The sequence below is a fragment of the Tribolium castaneum genome, chromosome 2, assembly GCF_031307605.1.
Source record: "Tribolium castaneum strain GA2 chromosome 2, icTriCast1.1, whole genome shotgun sequence".
In the NCBI taxonomy this organism is placed as follows: domain Eukaryota; kingdom Metazoa; phylum Arthropoda; class Insecta; order Coleoptera; family Tenebrionidae; genus Tribolium; species Tribolium castaneum.
The window spans coordinates 1480411-1504619 of NC_087395.1; the positions used below are offsets into that span (position 1 = coordinate 1480411).

Genomic DNA, 24209 nt, shown 5'->3' on the forward strand with positions numbered 1-24209 from the left:
CGGAAATCGATGGGGAATTTTTAGTTGTCCGTTATGGAGAGGTGTCCACTAATGGGAGATGTACATTTTAATATAGGTTTTGTTACATTCCTATAAAAATGTCCGTTGTGAAGAAGTATCCGTTAAGGGAGGTTTTACTGTAACAAACTAGTCTTCGCCGTTCCAGTTACATGTTTCCGGTCTGGTAAAAACATTGAAACTAAAATGATAAATAAACGATGAATCATAATTCTATTCATGTATAACTAGTATTATTGGTTGCAGAGCTATAATTTTTAATTTTAACAATTAACCCTTACTTACATGATAATAATTTGTTTAACAAGTGAGACAATAATTATAAAATAAAAAATTTAATTTGGCAGTGAATTAAAACACTTAAGTATACTGAAAATGATAATATTGATCGCAATGTTGCACCATATGAACCTTGGTAATGTGGAATTTTTAAGGTAAAATATTAAATTTATATTTATAATTTTCTTTTTCTCGCTTTGTAACAATAAACAATACAACAGCAACATTACTTTAAAACATAACCTCAACAACTGAAACAATTCGCGGGAAATTTAAAATACTGTTAGTTATTCCTGAACAAAATTTATTGATAACCATTTTTACTTTTACAGGAAGCTGTAAACATATGGAGCCCAACGTAAGTACCAAAGTGTTGAATTTTTTTAAATGTATTTCAATTACAGAAGTTTAAAAAACGAGCTGGAACCACCGACTTTGGCAAAAAATACGAGGACTTGAACTTAGCTCGTTTGGTCCTAAAACTGGTAATTGACGACACAGTCGACGATTTCACGATATCGTCAAACGACGACAAGTTTGGTGATTTTGACGACATTGTTATTGAACTAAAATCGGGCAAAAGCTTTACCAAAACAGCTATACAAATAAAATACAGTAATGAAGGGAAAACCTTACCGGTGTCAAGCTTTTGGTGCGAAAAAGGAGACTTTAGTTTGAAGAAATATCTAAGATCGTACAAACAAATCAAACAATACAAATTAATACTTTTCACAAACCGGAAACTGGACCTGGCACATGAAAATAGCTTCAATTTTGAAAACATATCGCTTAGAATTGTACAAGAACAAGTCGATCAATTGGTAAATTCGGCCAAAGATGACGGGAGGTGCTATAAGTTTGAAGCGAACGAAGCGAGTGACTCAAATTTGGAAATTTTGGGTTTTTTCGAAAATTTTCGTATTTTTACGAACCAATCGAGCGTCAGTGTGATTGAAAAAATGACTCTTGACGAGTTTCAAAAAATATTTCATTGCCCCTCGGAACATTTCCACACTTATTTGCAATTTATCACCAGGTGGAGTCTTTTGGAAGGAAATAAGGAAAAGTTGGGTAAAGAGTTGATGAAACGTGCGATAGCACTCAACGTCTTGTCTCCATTTATTCAACCCTTGGTTCCATCATTAACTGACGAAAAAATGATTTTGTTGCGAAAAGCTATAGCAAAGTTTCAAGTGACAGTTTTTCGGAAAAAATCGTACGACAAAATCAAGGGATTATGGGGCGATTTTTACCAAAAACTTGGCCAAAATAACAATGATAATAAAATCAAATCACGATTTCAATTGGATCAAGACGATTCATTTGGTAGCAAAATGTTGTGGTTAAAATCGGACGCTCCTTTAATAGTTGTTGAAAATGTGACCACATCTCGCATCATCCAAATGTGCAATGACTGGTTTATTGTGCTTGGAAATGGTCCGATTTTGTCACAAAATCGAACAGTTTTCCGACATTTGGTTGATTTAAATCAAGGGTCTGAAATGTATAAACTCACTTGTTGTGTGCAAGGGAAGGAACAACAACTTTTCGAGACTTTTTTCGATAATGAAATGAGGCAAGTTGTGACAACTGATGATTTGGTGCAATTATTGTCACAGGAAGTTTATTCGTTTGGTGGCAAACATGAGACTCTTCCTGTGCCTTACATTGAGAGGTTTTTGACTGGACATGTGATACGTTTTGAGCATTTGCACAAAATGGATTCCTTGGTTGTGATTAATTGTGGGAAAAAGTTGGAGGTAATTTTTTAATGCAATGTTTTTAAAGTGTTTTTTTCCAGTTATAACAATAACTGCAAATAATCTAAAAAAAAACAATTTTCTTATTAAAAAAAACTGCATGGGCGATTAGAAAATTTCAAATTGTTTGAATGAACTTTATAAAATAACCTTGAAATTTTGGTCTGTTTAAACACGTTTTTCTGGATGAAAAACATCAATTGATGTTATTATTCACTTCTTTATTCAAATTAAAACAATCAAAAATTAGTTGATTTTTAATTGATATTTGTCAAAAAATAAGTCGAAAATCCTTAACATACAGACTACGAAGGACTATAAGTTAGGAGACGAAACGAAATACAAAATCGCAGAATATTCTAAACCCAAAAATAATACGGCAGAGTAAAATGAGGGCGCTTCGAGCGTTATAACGTTTCGGTGTCAAATCGTTTTAAATTAATTGAAACTCAACCAGTTCACTAATTACTTGGAAAAAAATGCAGAAATGTTGAGCTTTGTATTCTCAACAGATTGAGAAAAACTGAGGACTAAAATTTTCATGAGAAACATGAGAAAAAAAATTATTGCAAATTTAAAATTTGCGCCCCGTCCCGTATTTTTCAAAACGCTGCGAATACGGATAAAGATACGAGAAAAATATTTAGAAGAAAGTTGTAGAGAATTAAATTTCCTTTAAAAAAGTCAGCGAGACCATATATTTATCTTTAACTGTTTAGACTTAGACGCTCAAGCGAAGGATTTCCTTCATTTTGCCGGTGGTAAAGTATGGGAAAGTGAATTTATACCCAAATTGTTAAAGATAAAAATATGGTGTCGCGGACTTTTTTATAAGAAAATTAATTCTCTACAACTTTGTTCCTTACTTTTTTTTGTATCTTCAACCGTATTCGCAGTGTTTTGAAAAATATGGGGCAAAGTGCAAATTGGTAAAACTTTGAATTTTTTTTAAATATAGTTAAAGATAAAATATTTGCACTATTTTTATCTCCCATTATTGAGAATTTAATGCTCCATCTGCCTGTATTTTTTTATTCGCCTTGTACTAACCCTTATTTAATTACAACTATTTTTATAAATTTATTGCTCTGAAAACTTAGACGGTAATGGAACAGCTGCGCCTCTGGCGACATTAACGGAACTATCGAGGACGGGGACGTTTTATTTGTACGTCGTTTCATATCCTTAGTTTTAAATATCCGTAATACAGACTAAACCAACAGTAATTTGAATAATTTTTCAAAAAAATTCTCGAACAGGTCGATTCTATTTTTTGAATGCTACATTTTGCCACCATAATGACATTTCTGACGTCATACATTTTTGCGTATTAACCTCGGTATCGACGTTATTTATTTTTTTTTTAAATGACAACTAACATTTTTGATTAGTGTAAAGATGTTAAGTGTTAAGTGTTTCTAAACTAATTAAACAAAAAAAAATAGAAAAAATAGTAGCCGTTTATAAAATAAGTCAAGAATAAAGTCCATTATATTATCTGATTTAAGCGTTTTGTTTTTGTCAAAAATTGTGTTATTTTCACCTTTGTTAACGTCAACTTTTTTCGAGAAATATTGCCAAATGTGACTAAAAAAAAATCTAATTTGATCTTATACTTTAGCTAGTTTCATTCAATCGGTTTTGAATTGGACACTTAAAAAATTTGTCAAAATGGCCAAAATGGTGTTTTTTGCTAAAACACACTAAAAAAACCACAATAATTACACAATTTTTTGTAATTATTTCGTAAAATTTTATTCAAAACAGGCACAAGACAGTGTGACAAGATTAAGCCGAACATATGTTGTTATTTTTTGTCTTTTTAATATTTAGTTGGACAGGTTTTTTTGAAAAATCTTGCTAAAATTGTCCAAAAATCAAGAAATTTGATCGATGATCAAAATTGTATTATTTTACTTATATCTCTGGGTTTTAAAAATTCTGTCAAAAAAATAAACCCAAAAAACATAAAATTTGGTAGAAAACTGTGTCTTTTTTACTTTTTTTCAACGTGTAAGCTTATTTTAAAACAAAATTTTTAGTTTTTTTTGTAAGATATAGTCAGATCATACCAAAAATCATCAAAGCGGTTCAAAAACAAAATTGATATTTTCTTTTTCCAGCATTTAAGCATAATGCGATTTTCTCTCGAAATTGTGTAAAAAATAAGCTAAAAAATCTATGAATTGATTCAAAAATAGTGATTTCGTTGCAAAATCGATAAATTTTGTTGGAGATTATTAAAATTACAATACTATTTTTGTTTTTTTCGTGTAATTAACATGTTTGTCACTTAGAAAGAACAAAGTTCGTTAAAAACAGACCGAATAAAATGCATGACATTAAGGCAAAAATGAAGTTAAAGCCTTTTTAGAGTGTTTAAGCACGTTTTTTAGGTACAAACCAAGTTTTTTTAAAGCAATATCGCCAAATAATCAAGAATGGTGTTTGCAAAGGTATTTAAGTAAAAAATATTTTTTTAAGAAAATGTTCACTAAAAATGTCCGAAAAATTCGCCCACTGTTGAACCAGAATATCAAACCTAAAGGTATTGTAATTACAAGCCTACAAATTAAAAAAAAAGCAATCGAATGATGTGATATTATTTTGTTAGTTTGTTGGCGAGTTTTTGGAACTGTTAATTACTTTTTGGCCTCCAGTACTGTAAAACGTGAATGACAGTTGCCCATTCATGAAAGGTAACTTGACCTTTAAACACGATGCTGTAAACTGGTAGCAAACAATTAGGTAAAGTAACCACAAAACACTGGACGATTAGACATGTTTAAGATACAAACCGTGCTTACCATAATTAAGTTCGTATAACGAAATACTTGTTACCTATAATTATTTAATTCAATCGACCATGGTGTATATTTAATTAGTGAAAATATAAATCCCCCCGGAACAGCGCCACCTATACATACGTTTGGGAACCATAAATTTTACATTTTTTTTCACATTTTTTATTTTGCACCAATCTTTAAACGTACTATATTGCGCCTCGTACCTTGTCTTCGATTTTTCAGGCAATAATTGTTTTGTAGCACCCTCTGCAAGTTGCCTTATTTCCGGAGGTGTAGCGGTGAAACTATCACTTTCACCACTGTCGCTCATCTTGGTTGATAATGGTTGATAGATATAAACGTGATTTGTGATATAATTAAATTTGAAGTCGTCGCTTGATTTTCACAAATTTAATAACTGTCAAACTGTTTCAGTTGTTTAACATGGCGGCCAAAGCCTACTATGTTTAAGTGACTTTGAGTTTTTATTTATTTTATAAAGAATAATATTAAAAGCTTGTCGGCCAAAAAGTTTTATACAAATCTCATGCGTTAAGTCATTTTACAGCGCTTCAACTAATAAGGCACTCGCCTTTCAGGCTCGTGCCTCAAACAAAGTTGTCGCGCTGTAAAATGTGACTTACCGCATTCGAGTGTAAATAGCTATTTTGGCCTCCAGTACTGTAAAACGTGAATGACAGTTGCCCATTCATGAAAGGTAACTTGACCTTTAAACACGATGCTGTAAACTGGTAGCAAACAATTAGGTAAAGTAACCACAAAACACTGGACGATTAGACATGTTTAAGATACAAACCGTGCTTACCATAATTAAGTTCGTATAACGAAATACTTGTTACCTATAATTATTTAATTCAATCGACCATGGTGTATATTTAATTAGTGAAAATATAAATCCCCCCCGGAACAGCGCCACCTATACATACGTTTGGGAACCACAAATGTCATTGAATCTATGCATTGATTGTTTTATACGCATTGATTCAACCAAACCAAAGCTTGTCGGCCAAAAAGTTTTATACAAATCTCATGCGTTAAGTCATTTTACAGCGCTTCAACTAATAAGGCACTCGCCTTTCAGGCTCGTGCCTCAAACAAAGTTGTCGCGCTGTAAAATGTGACTTACCGCATTCGAGTGTAAATAGCTATTTTAGTTTTATTCCCAAGAGTTTAAGCAGTTTTTCCAACTAGGTACAGAACAAATAAATTTATTTGAACGTAGGTTTTCCGACCTTGTTTTGGATAAAGTTAACCTTAGGAGCATTTGCAGTCAATTAAAGTCACAACTAAACAATTTTAGTTAAAACAAACAAATGAAAGAATACGTTTTAATTTAAAATAGTGAAAACACGTTGCTATCGGAAACGTGTCTTAAAATAGAAGCCTTAAAATGGTACCAACAAAAAAATATTTTAAGTCGATCTATCTATCGCATAATGAAACTCCATGGCAATATTTCAAGTAATAAAAAAGTTATTGACCGATTACGTACCCCTGGGTCACCCTGTATTTTGAGTATTCCAAAAATGTCACAGAAAGAAATCGTAATGACTTGATTTACAATATTTCTTAATACGCTGGCTTCTTAATTTTTCAATGAAAAAAAAAACATTAAAACTTCACGAAAAAGAACAATGTGTTTTTAAATGATTCTCATCTAGTCGCCTGTGAATTTTTCATGTAAAATCAGAAAATGCCGCTTCATACAGTGTGGAATTTTTAACTGGAATAAAATTCATAACTACGATTTTTTATTTTTTTATTTTTATTGCACATCATTTGGTGCATGCGGTTTTTGTTTATCTGTTTTCAAAAATGCACAGCCACCTCTAACTTTTTTTTTCAAATGTAACTCTATGTCAAGTGTCACCTCATGTGAAAGAGCACTTTGCAAGGATTACAACGCACTCAGTGTTTTCTGAATATGTTCAAGGCCTAAGCGGTTAAAAAAATGAAAACCAATTTTTATAAGTTGAAATTAGGCAAATCACACTAGAAATGTTGTAAAATGTTAGAAATAGATGCTACTATGCTACTATCGTTATGTTATTTCCCAGGAAAGGAACGGTGTCCATTTTGAACAGTTGCTGCATTAAATAATATTCAACTCAAAAAATTGGTTTTTATTTTTTTATCACGTAGGCTTTGAAAAAATTCAAAAAACAAACAGTGCATTGTAATGCTTACGAAAAGGGCTTTCATAAGAAAAATCTTGTCACTTGACGTACCATTACATTTAAAACAAAAAGTTAGAGATAGCTGTGCATTTCTGACAACGGATAAACAAAAACCATATGCACCAAATAGTAGGCAAGGAAAAATAAAAATTAACCTATTTCGGGAATTTTTACCAAAATCACCTAAATCAAAGTTATGAATTTTATTCCAGTTAAAAATTTCATGCTGTATAAATAATGATATTACCATTATTCAATTCGGAAATAAGTTTCGATAATAAAAGTATTGCACGGTGTGATAATTTAGTTGCATTTTAGTGAAATTTTTAAAAGAAATTAATTGAATTTCTCACTTCACAGATTTGACATTTTTTGACAGAGGATTCAATTGAGCAGAGCAGCACAAGTTTTTTTACATGTAAACCAATTTCAAAGTTAACTAGATGAGAATCATTTAAAAACACATTGTATATTTAAGACTTTCAAGAACATAGCCACAAACTTTGCGTTCCAGAGAGTTTGTAAAGAACATTTTAAGTAAAAATTTGTAAAAAAAAAATTTTCAGACAATCACCAAATGAAACAAAATCAAGAGTCTTTTGAGGGGTCTTAACGCAATCAATGGTTTTTAAGGTTTCGATAATAAAAGTGTTTTCTTGCACGGTGTAACAATTTAGTTGCATTTTAGTGAAATTTTTAAAGGAAATTAATTGAATTTCTCATCTGATAGATTTGACATTTATTGACAGAGGATTCAATTGAGCAGAGCAGCACAAGTTTTTTTACATGTAAACCAATTTCAAAGTTAACTAGATCAGAATCATTTAAAAACACATTGTATATTTAAGACTTTCAAGAACATAGCCACAAACTTTGCGTTCCAGAGAGTTTGTAAAGAACATTTCAAGTAAAAATTAAAAAAAAAATTTTCAGACAATCACCAAACGAAACAAAATCAAGAGTCTTTTGAGGGGACTTAACGCAATCAATGGTTCGGATTATTTGAATGACACTTGTTACCACAAAAGTGATTGTGACCTACTTAAGCCAAAATTATTCCTTTTTGAAGATAAGTGTTCCCAACAAGACTTTGACAAAATCAGAGAATTGAACAAATCTGAAACCATTCACCACTTTAGTGTTGTTGAAGACGACGAACACTTGGAGTGGCTCAAAAGCAACAAAAATGCAAATGACTTGAAAGAATTCTTGATCAAAAGTGTGACCATCAACGAATCTCTTATTTTCGACAAAAGTGGTGTTAATGTGATCATCGGGGAACCCGGCATTGGTAAAACAATTTTCATTCAGAGTTTAAAAAATCACAATTCGCCAAATATTTGGAGCGTTATTTTGTCCCCTTCTGTGTTTCAAAATCCCTTCAATAGACACACTTTTGAGGAGATTATTTTAGCCCAAACACACACCAACCTTGACAGGAAAATTCTCCAAATTTTGATGAAGAAGAACCGAGTTGTGTACATTTTGGACTCTTTGGACCAAATCTCCTTGGAACAACTTACTTGCATTTGTGATTTTTTCCGTACTGAAGAGTTACCACTTTGGATCACTTCACGTCCCCACTTGCAAAACTATCTCGAAACGAAGCTAAACGTTTTGTCACGAACGATTTTACCATTCAGTGACGTCCAAAAAAAATCATACATTTGCAAACGTCTCGAAGAGAAATATCCAGACATTGGGACAGAAGTTCTCAAAATCGAAACATACATAAACCAGGAGATTCTAAACAACCCGTTACACATCTACATGTTGACCGAAGTCTTTAGTCTTGATGACGACAAGTTTTCTCAACTTTCGGCCGATTTGTTCAACGTCTGCGACTTGTATGAGTATTGGATTGAACAAAAATTCGCCCTGTATTACAATCAAAAGTTTGGTGTTTTGGCCAATGATCGTGTTTTCGAAGAACACAAAAACTACCTCAAACGCGACTATCAACTAGCTGCGTTACATCGAAATGCCGAATTTTTGGAAAAAGTGAAAATTGAAGGTACGTATAGGTACAGTAGAAATAGTAAGTAAAGATCATTCCGATTTTTTACACTTACACTTACTTTCAAAAAAATAAAATAAATATTTTTTTAAAACTCGGTCTAGCATAATTTAATGGACTTTTATATGTTTTAACAACCCACTAGAGTTGTTAAAAAAGTCCAAAAAAGTCCATTTGTTCGATTTTTTGATGTTTGATTTTTTCAATTTTTGTCGCGATTTTGGTCGATTCGAATATTTATCGAGCAATAACTCCAAAACTATTAGAGATAACCCTATAAAATATATTATCGTTGGAAAACTCTTTTAATAATCGATCTTTTTCAAAAAAGTTCATTGGTCTCCAGGTGACAGTTTTCGAAAAAATTGCAGATAAAACCAAAATTGGTAAAATTTTAAAAAATTCATAACCAAAAAACTATTGGGAATTTGGCAATTTTGTCAATGCCAATCGATTCCCTGGATCATTTTGCATAGGTAAGGATTAAAATAGTTCCACTTTTTCGAATAGTTTAGCCGTACTTGAGATAATAAAAAAGTTAACACAGAAAATTAATTGAAAGTAGTTATTTCTGAAAAGACCGATTTTGTTTAACGAGCATAATGTTTGCCAAAACGAGTGAGCGTATTAAAAAATTTCAGGCCGAGTATACGATTTTCGCATCGGTTTCTTTAATTAAAAATGTATCAAAAACTATAGTATTTAGAACAGAATTTTCGCCAAACGTTATAGAGAATTAAATTCTGTTTAAGATGGTGTTTGCAGATTTTTTTATCTTTGCTCTAAAATTTCTAAAGGTTCGAAGTTCCATAAATATTTTACTTGACAAATGCTACAATTTAACACTATATTTTACAATAATTTACAATCGATTGATTGAAGATGAAGACTTTTGATGTTAAAAATCTTACACATTTTTTTGTTTGTCAGTTTTGCTTTTTGTAACTAATATTAAAAATATCTCTTCTAAAATGGATATGTTTTTCTGCGACCTAAAAATATTAATCGTGGCGAAAAGTATGGCGAGAAGTATTTTTGAACTGGAAGGTGCAAATAAAAAAAAAAATCAAAGACTATAAATATTTCGTAAACGGCCAAATTTAAGTATAGAAAAAGCTTATGAAAACTACCTTAAAATAACTCTAGTAATTCAAAAATGCATTAAAAAATTAACTTTCCATTTAAATTAAGGAAGTGATAGCGACTTCCGGTATAACCGGAAGTGCTGTCATCTTGAAAATATTTTCATTGAGCAGAACGTTAATTTTCAGATGACTAATACGGAACAGCTTGTAGATCTCGTGATTTTAAATTAACAAACCCTGGTTACTCTTTTCAATTTTGATCGCAGATAATTTTCGCAAATCTGGTAATTTGTCAGTTTTTCTAATTTTCTACATCAAAAGCCAGCTGTAGGTATAAATACAGTCCTTATTTCTTGTAGTGTATTTCCTTCAGAAGAAGCGAAAATAGTTACCATTAATAATAAATAAATTAATTAATAAATAAATACAATTTTCATTTTCTTATTTGGAATATAAACAAATATCTACTGTTCCCCTTCAAAATTCAAAATTTTCAAATATTTCGTTTTTACATCTTTCATTTCAAGCTTTCTCCTTGCTTCCAACGATAAATACTTTTCTTTAATTTACAAACCACATTTTTCTTCTCTTTATTAATCAAACCTTTTGGTTGTTTCATGAAAACTTCTAATTGTAATTCACTATTTAGAAATGCAGCCTTAATAATATTTTACATCCATTTTTTCTTTTCCTTTTATTACTAAAAAATTCTTCATGTCGTTTATTGAACCACAAGTACAAATATTTGCTCATAGCTACAAGTCTTACTTTAAATTGCATCAATTTGTCTTCTGCATCTTTCTTTATTTTGTAGATCCATTTACAACCAATAATTGCTTTCCTTCCTGTTGGAAATTCTGTTAATTCCCACACATTTTTCTTCTTAATAATAATAAGTACTTTCATTCTTCATAACATCAATCCATTTTTCTTGTTCTAAAATTTTCAATTTTTTTTTATCAGATGTCATCTTTTAAAATTTGTTCCACATTTGAACCTTGCTGGTGGATATCGTTTATTTTTATGTTGCGAATGACAGTTAATTTTATTTCATTAGTTTGATTTTGTCGTTCTTTGACTTCATTTCTTCCTTGATTTACTTCCTCAAATTTTTTAAATTGCCTTATTAAAGTTTATTAAAGTTAAAATTTTAAGATTGTGGGTGTCTTGGACATAGATAATGATTTCAAATGAACTGTTTATTAATCTGTGTTACGTTTCAGGAACGGCCGTTCCCATCTTCAAACATGACATTGTACTTTTTGGGAAACTGTGTTAACACAGTTTCATAACAATTAATTATAAAAAATTACATTACATTTTTACATCATTCCCTATCTCCAAGCACCAACAACCATAAAATCAAAACAGGGAATTAGTATATTATAAGTTTTATAAGACGTTTTATTGTGGCACAAATGGTTTTGGAGCACGACAAAAGAGTGCTCCAATATAATGAGTGCCACAATTAAGTCATATAAAACAAGTGTAATATACTATTTTTTCAATATATCAATAAACGACTTGATGCTGTTGACAGATCACACACTAAATTACAGTGATGACTGATGACACCCAGCCCAGCACTGCCAACACAACTCCCAAAAATTTACTAAAAGAAGTTGCACAAAACTTCTTTTTGTAAAACTACTTTGTGAAAGTAGGTGGTTACTATATACAATTTTAAAGTTGTCGCCAATTTCTCGTAGTTCCAAAAATTCAGCCACTTTGAAAAATAATTTAGTTAAATGGTGTGTACAAAATCTTAAAGCTCTAGCTACATTAGAAGTTAAAAAGTTTCTAATGTGGCCCTAAAAGAATCACCCTGTATAAGGAAGAGAATTAAAGGTAATTTTAAGAATGTAAAAAATGTATAAAAACAGATACGATAATTAGAGTCTAGAAAATAATGTAAAGAAGAATTTATAAAATAGTCTAAAAAAGAGTACAGAAACACTGCTAAACAATAATATAGAAAAATAAATTCTAAAACAGCCATAAAAAATTTTTGAACAGAGACGACAAAATAATTTTAAAGAAGAATCTAAATGCATCTTAACACGGATTTCTAAATTAATCTAAAGAAAAGTCACAATTTCAAATCTAATCTTGGCTTCAGAAAAGAGTTAAAGAAGAAAAATTTGGACAAGAGTACAAAAACAATACTAAAGAATAATTAGCATGAATTCAAAACGAAACTAGAAGGATTTTTAAAAAACGTAAAAGAATTTTGAATGGACTCTAAAGAAGCATATGGAGAAAAACTTAAAAGTGAATGTTAAGATGAATTTATGAAATGGTCTGAAACAACGCCGATTTCAGATATAGAGACGGATTTAAAAAAAATCAAAGAGATTATGAAAAAATAATACTGAAAAATAACCAAGAAAAATAAATTCTAAAATAATTGAGGACAAACACATTTTTTTTTATTTTTAGCAGTACCTATTTGTAATCCCGTTTTGTACCCAAAAACACTTTTATTGAAAAGAAAATTGATTGTAAACAAAACAATATTAACAAACCCAATATTTTTAAAAACATATAGAGAAACATATATATAAATAAATTCGTTTATTAGCAAATTTAATAAGTTAAAAGAATCACCCTGTATATATAAACTTCATTCTTCTAACTTATTTTTCTCTGTAATTGAAGGTGATCCGATTGGTATCATGGAAGTAACAGACGATCAATCCCCAAAATTTTTCCACCCTTCGATTGCCGAATATTTCATCGCGTCCCACCTTGCTAAAAATTTTGCCCAAGTCTCGTCTGACTTTATTTTCAAAGAAGAGAACAGAAATGTACGATATTTCTTCGACTTGTTACTCGCCCAAAATTCCAAACCACACATGGCAGTATTTTACCGAAATTTGGACGTGTTGAAGAAAATCGAGAATTTGGACAAGTTTGTCGATTCAGGGGGACGTAACGTGTTACACTTGGCGTGTTCTTGGGGCCAGACATATCCAAATTTTGATGTGGAAACGCAAGAACAAGACTGGATTTATTTGGTTACACCGAAGGAAACGAGTGAAGTGTTACGTGAAGACCCCAATTACAAAGAAATGATTGTTTATCTAGTAGAAAAGTTGGATTTGTGGCAACGTGACACTTTATTCAACTATACGGCGTTACAATATGCTGAAGCTTCCAACTGTCTATACACCAAAATGATTATTTTGCGAAAAATGAACAAAACAATAGATTTGGACACACCGATGGCTAGTCTATTGTATTATGCGGCGGAATTTGGCTATGAAGACGTGTTTAATTTGTACGAAACGTTTCCCTTGATTAAACTGAAAGACCAGTCGTTTCTGCACCTTTGTGTGCAACATGAACACTTCCTAGCCCAACTTTTGGCAATTGAAAGTTACCACAAAATGATTGATTTTGCACCAAATGGTGAAACAGCGTTACACAAGTGTTGCAAGGAAGGTTACTACAAGAGTGCCTTATTGTTACGACAAAATGGCGCCTCCTGTGTTACTACTACAAGTGATGGTTGGACCCCTTTACATTTCGCATCACTAAATGGGCACGAATCTATTGTAACACTTTTGAAAGATGTTGATGTAAACACTGCCACTAACAAAGGTTACACTGCGTTACACTGGGCATGTTACAAAGGTCACATGACCATCGTCACGTTACTACTAGATTTGGGGGCAAATATTTACGGTAACACAAATGTTACGCCATTGTTGTTGGCTTGTCAGAATGGACACGAAGACGTAGCCCGTTGTTTGTTACAACTGGGGGCACTTGTAACTACAAGTAATAGTTGGACGCCTCTTCACTCAGCTTGTTACAAGGGGCATGAAGGCATTGTCAAGTTATTGATAGAGTTTGGGGCCAGTGTTACCACAGTTGATGGTAAAAATGTAACTCCGTTACATTTGGCATGTCATGAAGGGCATGAAACGATCGTGGAGTTACTTCTAAATTTGAGGGCAAATGTTGATGCCAGGGATAGTGTTGGCTTTACTTCGCTTCATTTGGCTTGTCATCGAAATTTTGAACAAATTGCCAAATTGTTGATTGAGTTTGGTGCCAGTTGTGATGTTTCGGACGATAAGGGTTTGACTCCGTTACATTGGGCGTGTCAGGAAGGGCGTGATCAAATAGTTGAGTTACTTCTAGGTAAGTGAAGGTAGTTGATAACTTTTAAAAAATTTCAATTTAAATTAAAAAACAACATTTTTCAATCCATTAAAATAACAGAAAATGAACTACGCCACGTTATTAAATCAATGACGATTTAATCATACCCAAGAAAGTTTTAAAATAACTATTAAATAATTTTGAGGATTGAGTGAGATAAAAGCATTTTTGAGTTTTTGAAATTGCTGAAAAATCGAAAAAGATTGTTGTTGGTACTGTAAATAATAATAGACGCCGCAAAAAACTGTGAATATTGTAATTTATTTCGGAAAAATCTCAAAATTTGTGTACAATCTTTTTTCAACACAGACTTTTTAACAAACTGCATAAAATTGGAAATATTCTCGACCATTTTGCATCGAAGACGAAATTCGAGTTTTGTGAGAAGGGCAGCACCGGCTTAAGGTCTCTAAAAAATTTATAAATTACCTGCTGTTTGTTTATCTACGGCACAAAAAATTGTAAAGTGTTTGTCATTGGAAATTGGTGGGCAAATGCACTCCCGACAATAACAAACCTTTGTTTTATTTTGCTGTTTTAACACATCTGTTAGAAAATTACAAATTCAAAATTTCGTTAATAGTTGTCGATAGTTTTAGTTGTGGAATTAGTTCGTATAATGAAAATAAACGTACAGCAAACAACTTCCCAAAGTGTTATTACTTATTGCAGTAATAAAGTAAAGTAGCGTAAACCAAACTTGCTGAGGGCTTGTATAGCTCATAGTTCTAATAAAAGTGACAAAAGTTTTTCTGTAGCTTATCAGTTTTCACTCCTTTTTCCAACAAAATTATTTTGCCCTTTTCAAGCTTTTAATCGACAGATAAGGGCGGAAATGAAATTAATTTTTAACTTACCTAACAGTCCTAACACTTACCACGCGAGTGAGCCTTTCTTAGAATTACTTATGATTAAAATTAATAAATTAATTATTATTAAATCGCTGTTTTTTTTAATTTTTTCTGTTGACATGTTTTATGTAAAAATTAAATAAAAAAATTGTTGTTAGTCTCAAGGTAATTTTTTAGCGAGTTTTATCTATTTATTTCGAGAGAAGAAACTTGGGCCTCGTTGTATAAAAAATTAATCGTCTTTAATCCTTATTTAAACTTTTCGAAAAAAACTTTAGTTTTTCCGTAACAAGACTCGAAAAGGCTCAAATGACACTCATTTACTATAATTGGGTGACTTTTGGGAGTGTTTTTAACAAAATTTTACGAAATAATTGCAAAAATTTTATAATTTTGAATTTATAATTTCACTCCTAGTGAAATTTTTGAAAAAAATATCATTTTAGCTCTAAATCGTGCTGAAATGGTAAAGAGAAATTGAAAACAGAAATAAAACATGAGGTGCATTTAACCAAAATTTATTGTAGTAAAAAGTTCATGTACAATAAATTAATCTTTGTTTGAAATAATCTAATTTTCACCTACTTGTAGGGAACGTGATTAAAAATTCAAAAACGTAAAATTCACACAATTTTCGGGATAACTTGGTGAAATTTCGTTTTTCTTTTAAACCTGATCAAAATATTCAGAAAGAAAAGAAATCTAAAATTGAAGGAATTCTAAAAGAATTTTTAGGAATGACTTCTACAAGAAAATGTTCGATGACCAGAACTAACACAGAACTACTTATGTTAAGACCAAAGATGCTGTAGGAGTAATAGGAAAAAAGAAATGCTATCTTACGGCAAAACTTCTAACGTAGTCAGTGTTATCTTTTTTCTCCAAAGTTTGTCAAACTGTTAACAAATTACAGTATTACTATTTTCAAAAACGTATTGTTCACTTTTTTTTTCATTATTTTCTTAGCTTTGGACAAATTCTCCGAACTCAGCTTAACATTGAAGGATTAAAGGTTCGGCAGGTAGAAAGTGAGAAAACATTCATTCTTAGAATAATTTGCTTTGGTTTTGACAAATTTATTTTTTTGTGGTCAAAACTAAAATACATTTAGGCAAGCTTTTTCAGCTTTTAATTAAGTATAAATTAAATTGTATTCTATTTACATGATAAACAATAAATATAGATGAAGATTCACGTGGTTGCAACACGTAGAAGTAAAGAAAAAGCAAAAATCACTGTTGAATGCATTTTACGACCAACAAACTAGATAATTTTCAACCATATAACCAAAAATTTCTTAGATCACTTAGTTTGTTTTGTAATTATTATTATAAAATGCCGGCAAATATTAAATATAACTGCAACATAACCATGCTTAGATCACCAATATACAGGCTGACCCAGGGGTGCGTAATCGGTCGATAACTTTTTTGCTATTGAAAATATTGCGATACCGTTTTTATTATCTGATGGATCAACTTAAAGTCCATAATATAAAAATATTTATATTTTATACAGGATGTTGTTATACAGGGTGATCAACCAAAGTTATGTTTTTTTAATGGAACGCCCCATATATTTTTGCATAATTAGATCCTACGTAAAAAAATAATGGTACTTTGTATAAACTATTACAGGTCTATCTTTTTTTGTTTCGGAATTATTCAACTTTTTGTGCTAAAAACAACCCACATTTAAAAAATCACTGTGAAGCCGCCAGTGACTATTTTCCGACAAATTTTTGAAGAAAAACTTAGAATATCTTGTAGTTTTAGCATATACTCAACCTTTCGTTATAACGCACAGATAAGGTACAGGGTGTGCCAAAACGCAAAAAGTTGAATAACTCATTTTTTTCAAATGGAACACCCTGCATTTGCTTACACTTATCAATATCAATTTTGATAAGCTTTCTAATGATGTGCGGTTTGTAAACCAAATTTAAAAGATTTCTCGAGATTTAAAAAAAAAATGTATTTTATTACAAAAAATCAATTTTTCAAGTAGGCTGCTGCCACAATGTTTTCAAAGTGAGACAGTTATTTATCCCGCTAGTGTTATTAATTGCTTGATGCAACAATGGATTTCACTCAGCAAGAATTAATCAACATGGTTTACTGTATTTGTGAAGCCGATCGAAATGTTTTGTTAGCCAGCAGAATCTATCGTCAAAAATATCCTGATGCAATAACACCATAAGTTCTTTCTTTTCAAAAACTAATGGACCGATTTGAGAACTCTGGTAGCACCAAGTACGAAACGAAAGAACTACTTGGAGGGAGGATTGATCAGGACACTGAATTAAATGTTCTGCTCATGTTAGAAGAAAACCCGAATTTAAGCACGCGGGAAATTTCTAGGCAAACAGACATTTCACAAAGCAGCATCAACAGGATTATATTAAAACATAAATTTCATCCATATCATATAGAAATACATCAAGAATTACATGGGAAAGATTTTCGAAAAAGGATAAATTCTTCTGAAATTATGCTTAATTTGATTGGCGAAAATAGAAATTTGATTAACAAAATTCTGTTTACCGATGAAGCGACATTTAAAAGTAATGGAAGTGTGAACAGACATAATATGCACTACTACTAAATGTTTGGGGGGGAATTGTTGGCACACATGTAATAGGTCCATTTTTCTTTGATGGTGTTCTCACTGGTGCCCAGTACCTACAATTTCTGCAGGAAAATCTCCCTGTCCTAATGGAAAATGTGGATCTGAATACAAGAAGGGAGTTATGGCTGCAACAAGACGGTGCTCCGGTGCATTATCATAGAATTGTTCGGCAGTATTTGAATGAAGCTTTTCCAAATAGATGGATAGGAAGAGGAGGGCCTATTGCTTGGCCACCACGCTCGCCCGATTTAATACCAATGGACTTTTTTATGGGGAAATGTAAAGGACAAAGTTTATAGCGTTAAACCAACGACGGCTGAAGATATGAGGAATAGAATTTCTGAAGCATTTCAGTCCATCCGCCAAGACACGCTAGCAAGAGTCAAATTGTCTTTTGAAAGGAGATTGTCGTTTTGTATCAAGGAAAACGGTGGTGTATTTGAACATCTACTTTAAATTTTTTAATATTAATATTTTTATTGCTTATTATTTTATTATTATTTAGTATTTTTTAACAATAATGTTCATTTTTGTTATTGTTAATTGTTCTTCTATAGGAATTATGATGAATATTAATATTGTTATAAACATTGTGTTATATTAATTCTCACTTGTACCAAGAAAACTAATTCTTGTAAAATAAAAATTTAACTGATTTTTTTTGTAATAAAATACATTTTTTTGAAAATCTTGAGAAAACTTTTAAATTTGCTTTACAAGCCGCACATCATTAGAAAGCTTATCAAAATTGCTATTGATAGGTGTAAGCACATACAAGGTGTTCCATTTGAAAAAAATGAGTTATTCAACTTTTTGTGTTTTGGCACACCCTGTACATTATCTGTGCGTTATAACGAAAAGTCGGCTATTTGCTAAAACTACAAGATATTCTAAGTTTTTCTGTCGAAAATTTGGACATAGGCCTGTAATAGTTTATACAAAGTACTATTATTTCTTTACGTAGAATCTAATTATGCAAAAATATATAGGCTGTTCCATTAAAAAAAACATTACTTTAGTTGATCACCCTGTATAACAACATCCTGTGTAAAATATAAATATTTTTAGTTTATGGACTTTAAGTTGATCTATCGGATAACAAAAACGGCATCGCAATATTTTCAATAGCAAAACAACTGAATCTAGCATACGTTATATTACATAACATACATAGCAGTTATATAACCGTCACATAACCTTGGTATGGCTGTATACGCCAGACATAACCATGGTTAAAACACTGATGTATAACATAAGTCCTAAATCTAGCTTGAGCCATATTGCTTAAGAAACATAACAGTTATCTAACCGTAATATAACCATGGTTATAGACGCTAAACATAACCATGGTTAGATAACCATTATATAAGCTGAGTCTAACACAACCAATGGTTAGATTTGTGTATTGCGGTTATAAAACGTTATATAACCGAAAGATAACTCAGTAAAACTGTGCTACTAGGGTTGATATTAATGTCTTGAGAGATTCAATTAAAAAAAACAGTTTTCCTTTCTTTCCAATTTGAACCGTTTATTAGACATGTTATTTCCAGCATCTGGTGCAAACCTTGAAACTGTGACAAAAACAGGCAAAACCCCCTTTCACTTTGCATGTTTAAAAGGACACGAAGCCGTAGTTCGCCTTTTGATGCCGTTAGTTAACCCCCAAATTGCAACAACTCGAAACTTCACCCCCTTACACCTAGCATGCCAAGAAGGGCACGAAAACGTAGTTGAATTGTTACTCCAAACTGGTGTTAACAGTGTCACACAAGACGGCTCAACACCCCTTCATTGGGCTTCACACAATGGACACTATAACATCGTCAAAATGTTACTCCAAGCGGGGGCAAAAGTTGAAATTAGGGACAGTGAAGGCTCGACACCACTCCTCCTCGCCTGTTATCAAGGTTTTGACAAGATTGCCAAACTTTTGATACACTTTGGTGCAAATATTACCACAAGTAACAATCGTGGTTTCACCCCTTTGCATTGGGCAAGTCAACAAAATCACCCAAACCTGGTCAAAATTTTAATCGAATTGGGGGCGAAAGTTTCAACAGTGACGAAACAAGGGTTCACCCCTTTGCATTTAGCGTGTCAGAAAGAGCACGTTTCGGTTGTTAAACGATTGATTGTCTCGGGTGCAAATATTGAAGATGTTACAAATAAGGGGTGGACTCCACTTCATTGGGCTTCTTTCAAAGGACATGAAACCGTCACGAATTTATTGCTAGGGGCTGATGCTAATGTCAATATTCCTAATGGGGAAGGTATGACACCGTTACATTTGGCTTGTTCGAAGGGTTTTGTCCAAATTGCAAATACTTTAATCGAGTTTGGGGCCAGTACTGAATGTGAGAATTGTGATGGTTTGTCTCCGCTTTATTTAGCGTGTCAAGGGGGGCATTTAGAAGTTGTCAAGTTGTTGATTATGTTTGGGGTTAGTACAAGGGGTGGGGAAGTTGAAATTGCTCAAGAAAATGGATTCTGTGATATTAGAAGATTGTTGGAGGAGAAAGAAGGGCGAGAAGTAGGGAAATATCGCTGCGTTATTTTATGGTAAGTACCTAAGTAATTTTTTATTATTTGTTTCGTAAAATTTTTACGACCAAAAATTTGATCTAAAAGTTTAAATTTTTTTGAGGTTTTTATATTATGTAAATTTTATTCCTTAAAGGTGAATACAGAGTGATTCAAAAGTGACAGACAAACTCTCGTATGGTGATAAAAGACGTTCAGTTAAGCACCAGCAACTTAATTTTGACATACAGGGTGTCCGTTTTTCGAGTAACACTATAGGGATCTCAGTTATTATCAGAGATACGAGGTCGGATAAATTAAGGCAAAGTTGCGCATTTTTATGCTGAACAATTATCTAAAATTTCATGTGTCATTTTTCGTTTTTGAATTTGAAAAAAAAACGAAAATTTGTAAGCAAAAACCAAACGAACTAGACGTTTTTAACTAGGACGTTCTTCAGGCACATTTCTGCAAATCTGTCATCGTAATTTCCAAGGCGTTCTTGATGTCAACACTTAATTTTGGAATTTAATTCTTCGTAAAAACAAAACAAGACAAAGTTATAAAAATTCTGCTCGCATATTTATTAAAACTATCAAAATTTAGTTTGTTAAACAACATTTTTCACGTTTTTTCCAAAGCACTCATTGCAAAAACGCTTTTTTGTTAATTAAGGGACAAAAAGATCTATAAAAAAACAAGTATCAAATATGGCGTTCATAAGAAAAACTAAAGTTGAGTGTTGACATAAAGAATGTCATGGAAAAGGTAATGACAGATTTAAATTTGTTGAAAAAATTGCCTGAAGAATGTCCTACTTGAAAACGTCTAGTTCTTTTAATTTTCGCTTAAAAAATTTAAAATGATAAACGGACACCCTGTATTTTTTAATTTGGTTTCCTTAACAATGCTATCCATTTTTGCTCTTTTGTTTTCTATGTCGAATTTAATTTATTGTCAAATTTGCAAGTTCTTTAATTGTTTTGTACATCACAAAACATTAGTTCTTAATTTTTTTACCAGGTATTTATTTACTTGCCTATCAATAAAACAAATCATTAAGATGACAACAACTAAAAAATATGGCCAATTTTAATTTTTCCAATGTACTAAAATTATAAAAATCATAAAAAATTATAAACAGATATAAAACGACTTTTAGCTGTGCTTTCTAAGAGATTATTATTAGTTTCTGAGTAAAATTTTCTTGCAAGTGAGACAAAATTGTGGAGAAAATTCGAATAAAGCAACTTAGTCAAAATATTTATTTACCTATACCTATCAACAAAAAAACCATCAAAATCACAATAACTGAATATTTATGTCTGACGTAGAATTCTACAATTGTCTGAGGTCTAAAGATTTTAAATGTTACTTAATTTTTCTTCTAGGATTCGTTCTAGCAAATGTTGTCGATCTTAATGTTTCTAATCTACCAAAAATAAACAAAGTCTAAAATATTATAAACTGATTTAAAGCAAATTTTGACCCTTCTTAACAGTTTGTTTCCTGTTTTTAAGCAAGATTTTGTTGAAAACGAGTCAAAATTGTGTAAAAAAAATCCGAATAAAATTTTTCCAAAATATTAATTTCCCTACCTATCAATAACAAAATTATCAAGATTACAATAACTAAAAATTTATTTTAAAAATGTTCCTATCTGACGTACAATTGTTTGCGGATTTCAAATATATTTTTATTTTTGAACTACGATTCGCAGTTTTAGAGATATTTGCCGAAATATGATCAATTTTAATTTTTCCACTGTACTAACAAAAATATATAAAATTAAAAATTGATGTAAAACGACTTGCGGTCTTTTTGAGTTGTTAATTGCTTGTTTCTGAGCAAAATTTTGTTGCAATCGAATCAAAATTGTGCAGAAAGTTTGAGTAAAACATCTTTATCAAAATATTTATTTACTTGCCTATCAATAAAAAAAATCATTAAGATGAAATATGGCAAAAAAAACATCAAGATCAAAATAACTGGATATTTATGGTTAAAATGTGTAAGCGCAATTCACAAACAGCCTGTATCTCGTGAAACAAGTCTCAAAAAATTTTTTGTCATAGAACCTGTACTTTTGAATCACCCTGTATATCTGTATTTCTGTACCAAAAATAGGTACGTTTTTTTTTGAAAAGTGAAGGGTGATTTTTGCTCTGTTTTTAATTTTAATAAGGAACTATTTGAATGCTTTTTTTGTGATTTATACCAAAAAACTAATTATCTCTTTGTTTTTGCTAGATATGGAGGAAAAAGGTACCAAAGTGATGTCAAAGACCCATGGATTTGTGTAACTGCCTTACGGAAAAGATTTATGATGAAAATTATGCTTAATGATTCAGATCCTCAGTATGTTTATTATATTTTATACTTATTATGATAATAAAAATTTAAAAAATTGTGTAGGCACAATTTTATTCCAATTTTGTCAATTCAAAAAATGTTTACCTTTTTAGTTGTCAACAGTAAGTCAATAAAACTCCAAAATAATATCTTATACTGTATTTGAGTCTTCATTGAATTAGGTAACACCAAAATATTTTGAGAAAACCATAAAATGTTTTTTTTTTTATTTATAATTTGCTTTTTTCGAATATTTTAGCTAAAAAATTGCCGAATTGAATCTAAATTCAAAATTTTTTTAACTAGAAACGCTAAATTAAAAAGACTAACTAAAAAATTACAAAATACAGTAATGTTTGGATAATCCGAACCCCCTGTAATCCGAACGACTCTAAAATCCAAACGTCTTGAATTTCGTAATTTGAACTACGTTTTTAATAAGAATTTTTTTTTCAAAAAAATTTTTATACTGGGTTTCCAGCAAGTTGGTAAAGTCCATTTAGCCTCTAAATGTTAGAAAAGTAATAACTTTTTTTCTTCCTAAGCCATAGATACTAATCCCCTGTCTCACCTAAAATTATTTTCAAATATACAAGGTGTTTCGGAAATGAGCTACAATACAAACTTACGTTTTTTTAAATGGAACATCCTAGATTTTTTGCATTCTTAGATGTAGCTTTTAAAACTAATGATTTTGTCGTTAAGTTTTATACTTTTATTGGTTGATTTTGGTTAGTTTCTGAAATATTTTATTTTTTTTTAAAACAATATATTATAATAATAACAATTATTGTTTTTACTAATAATATTATTATTTTTATAAAAATTGTAATGATTATTAATATTTGTATTACTTTTTTTTAAATGTATAACTCAGAAACTAAGTGTAGCGGTTAGCTACGTTCGAAGTTTTCTCGTTAGATGGCAGTGCATCTTCTTACTTATGACTAAAGTGTGTCCTATGTTGTAAGTAGTTCTATATTCGATCAGCTTTTTAGACAGATTATTAAATTGTCTATCTAAAAACAAAGTTTCAAATGCCTAAAGTTAATAATTAAAGATATTTGTGTTTAAAAAATATTAAATTTTAAATAATGGCCTAAGAGCAATGTTACAATTATTATTAGTTGGAAATTTTACTTTTCGACCACTGAATAATTAATAATTTTTAATGATTTTTTTAATGTTTAAAGTTAAATGTCTTTTAAGTAATCACCAAGAGATACTTAAGTATTATTGTTTATAGATAAACAATTTTAAGGTCTTTTAGATGCAAAAATAAAAAAATAGGGTGTTTCATTTAAATTTTTTAAGTTATTTAAGTTTTAACAAACCTCTTAATTTTTTTATTTTCTTGATCGAAATGAGCTAAGAAAAAATACATTCTTAGAGCTTAAACATTCTACTTTAAAGTGGTGAAAGTCACACTTTTCTAGAAGTCTTAGTTTTTGAGTAATACATTTTTAAAATGAGCGTGAGTTCGTTGAAAAGATTAAAATACTTTAAAAACCAAGCAAAATCGGCCAATAAAAGTTTAAGTTA

At 30.9% G+C, this 24209-nt stretch overlaps 1 protein-coding gene across 1 annotated transcript; it reads left to right on the top strand.

Annotated features, from left to right (window-relative positions):
* Positions 1-246: 246 nt before the first annotated feature.
* Positions 247-22729, top strand: LOC103315105 (uncharacterized). The gene is made up of 7 exons (XM_015984587.2): positions 247-452; positions 630-655; positions 702-2057; positions 7975-9055; positions 12802-14292; positions 19346-20354; positions 22566-22729. Coding segments are annotated over exons 2-7 (4950 nt in total). The 5' UTR covers positions 247-452; positions 630-643; the 3' UTR covers positions 22567-22729.
* Positions 22730-24209: the final 1480 nt, after the last annotated feature.

Excerpts from the sequence above, each read along its gene's own strand:
- LOC103315105 (XM_015984587.2), top strand. Across the intron at positions 2,058-7,974 it reads ATTGTGGGAAAAAGTTGGAG|ACAATCACCAAACGAAACAA; the intron begins GTAATTTTTTAA and ends AAAAATTTTCAG. Across the intron at positions 14,293-19,345 it reads AATAGTTGAGTTACTTCTAG|CATCTGGTGCAAACCTTGAA; the intron begins GTAAGTGAAGGT and ends TGTTATTTCCAG.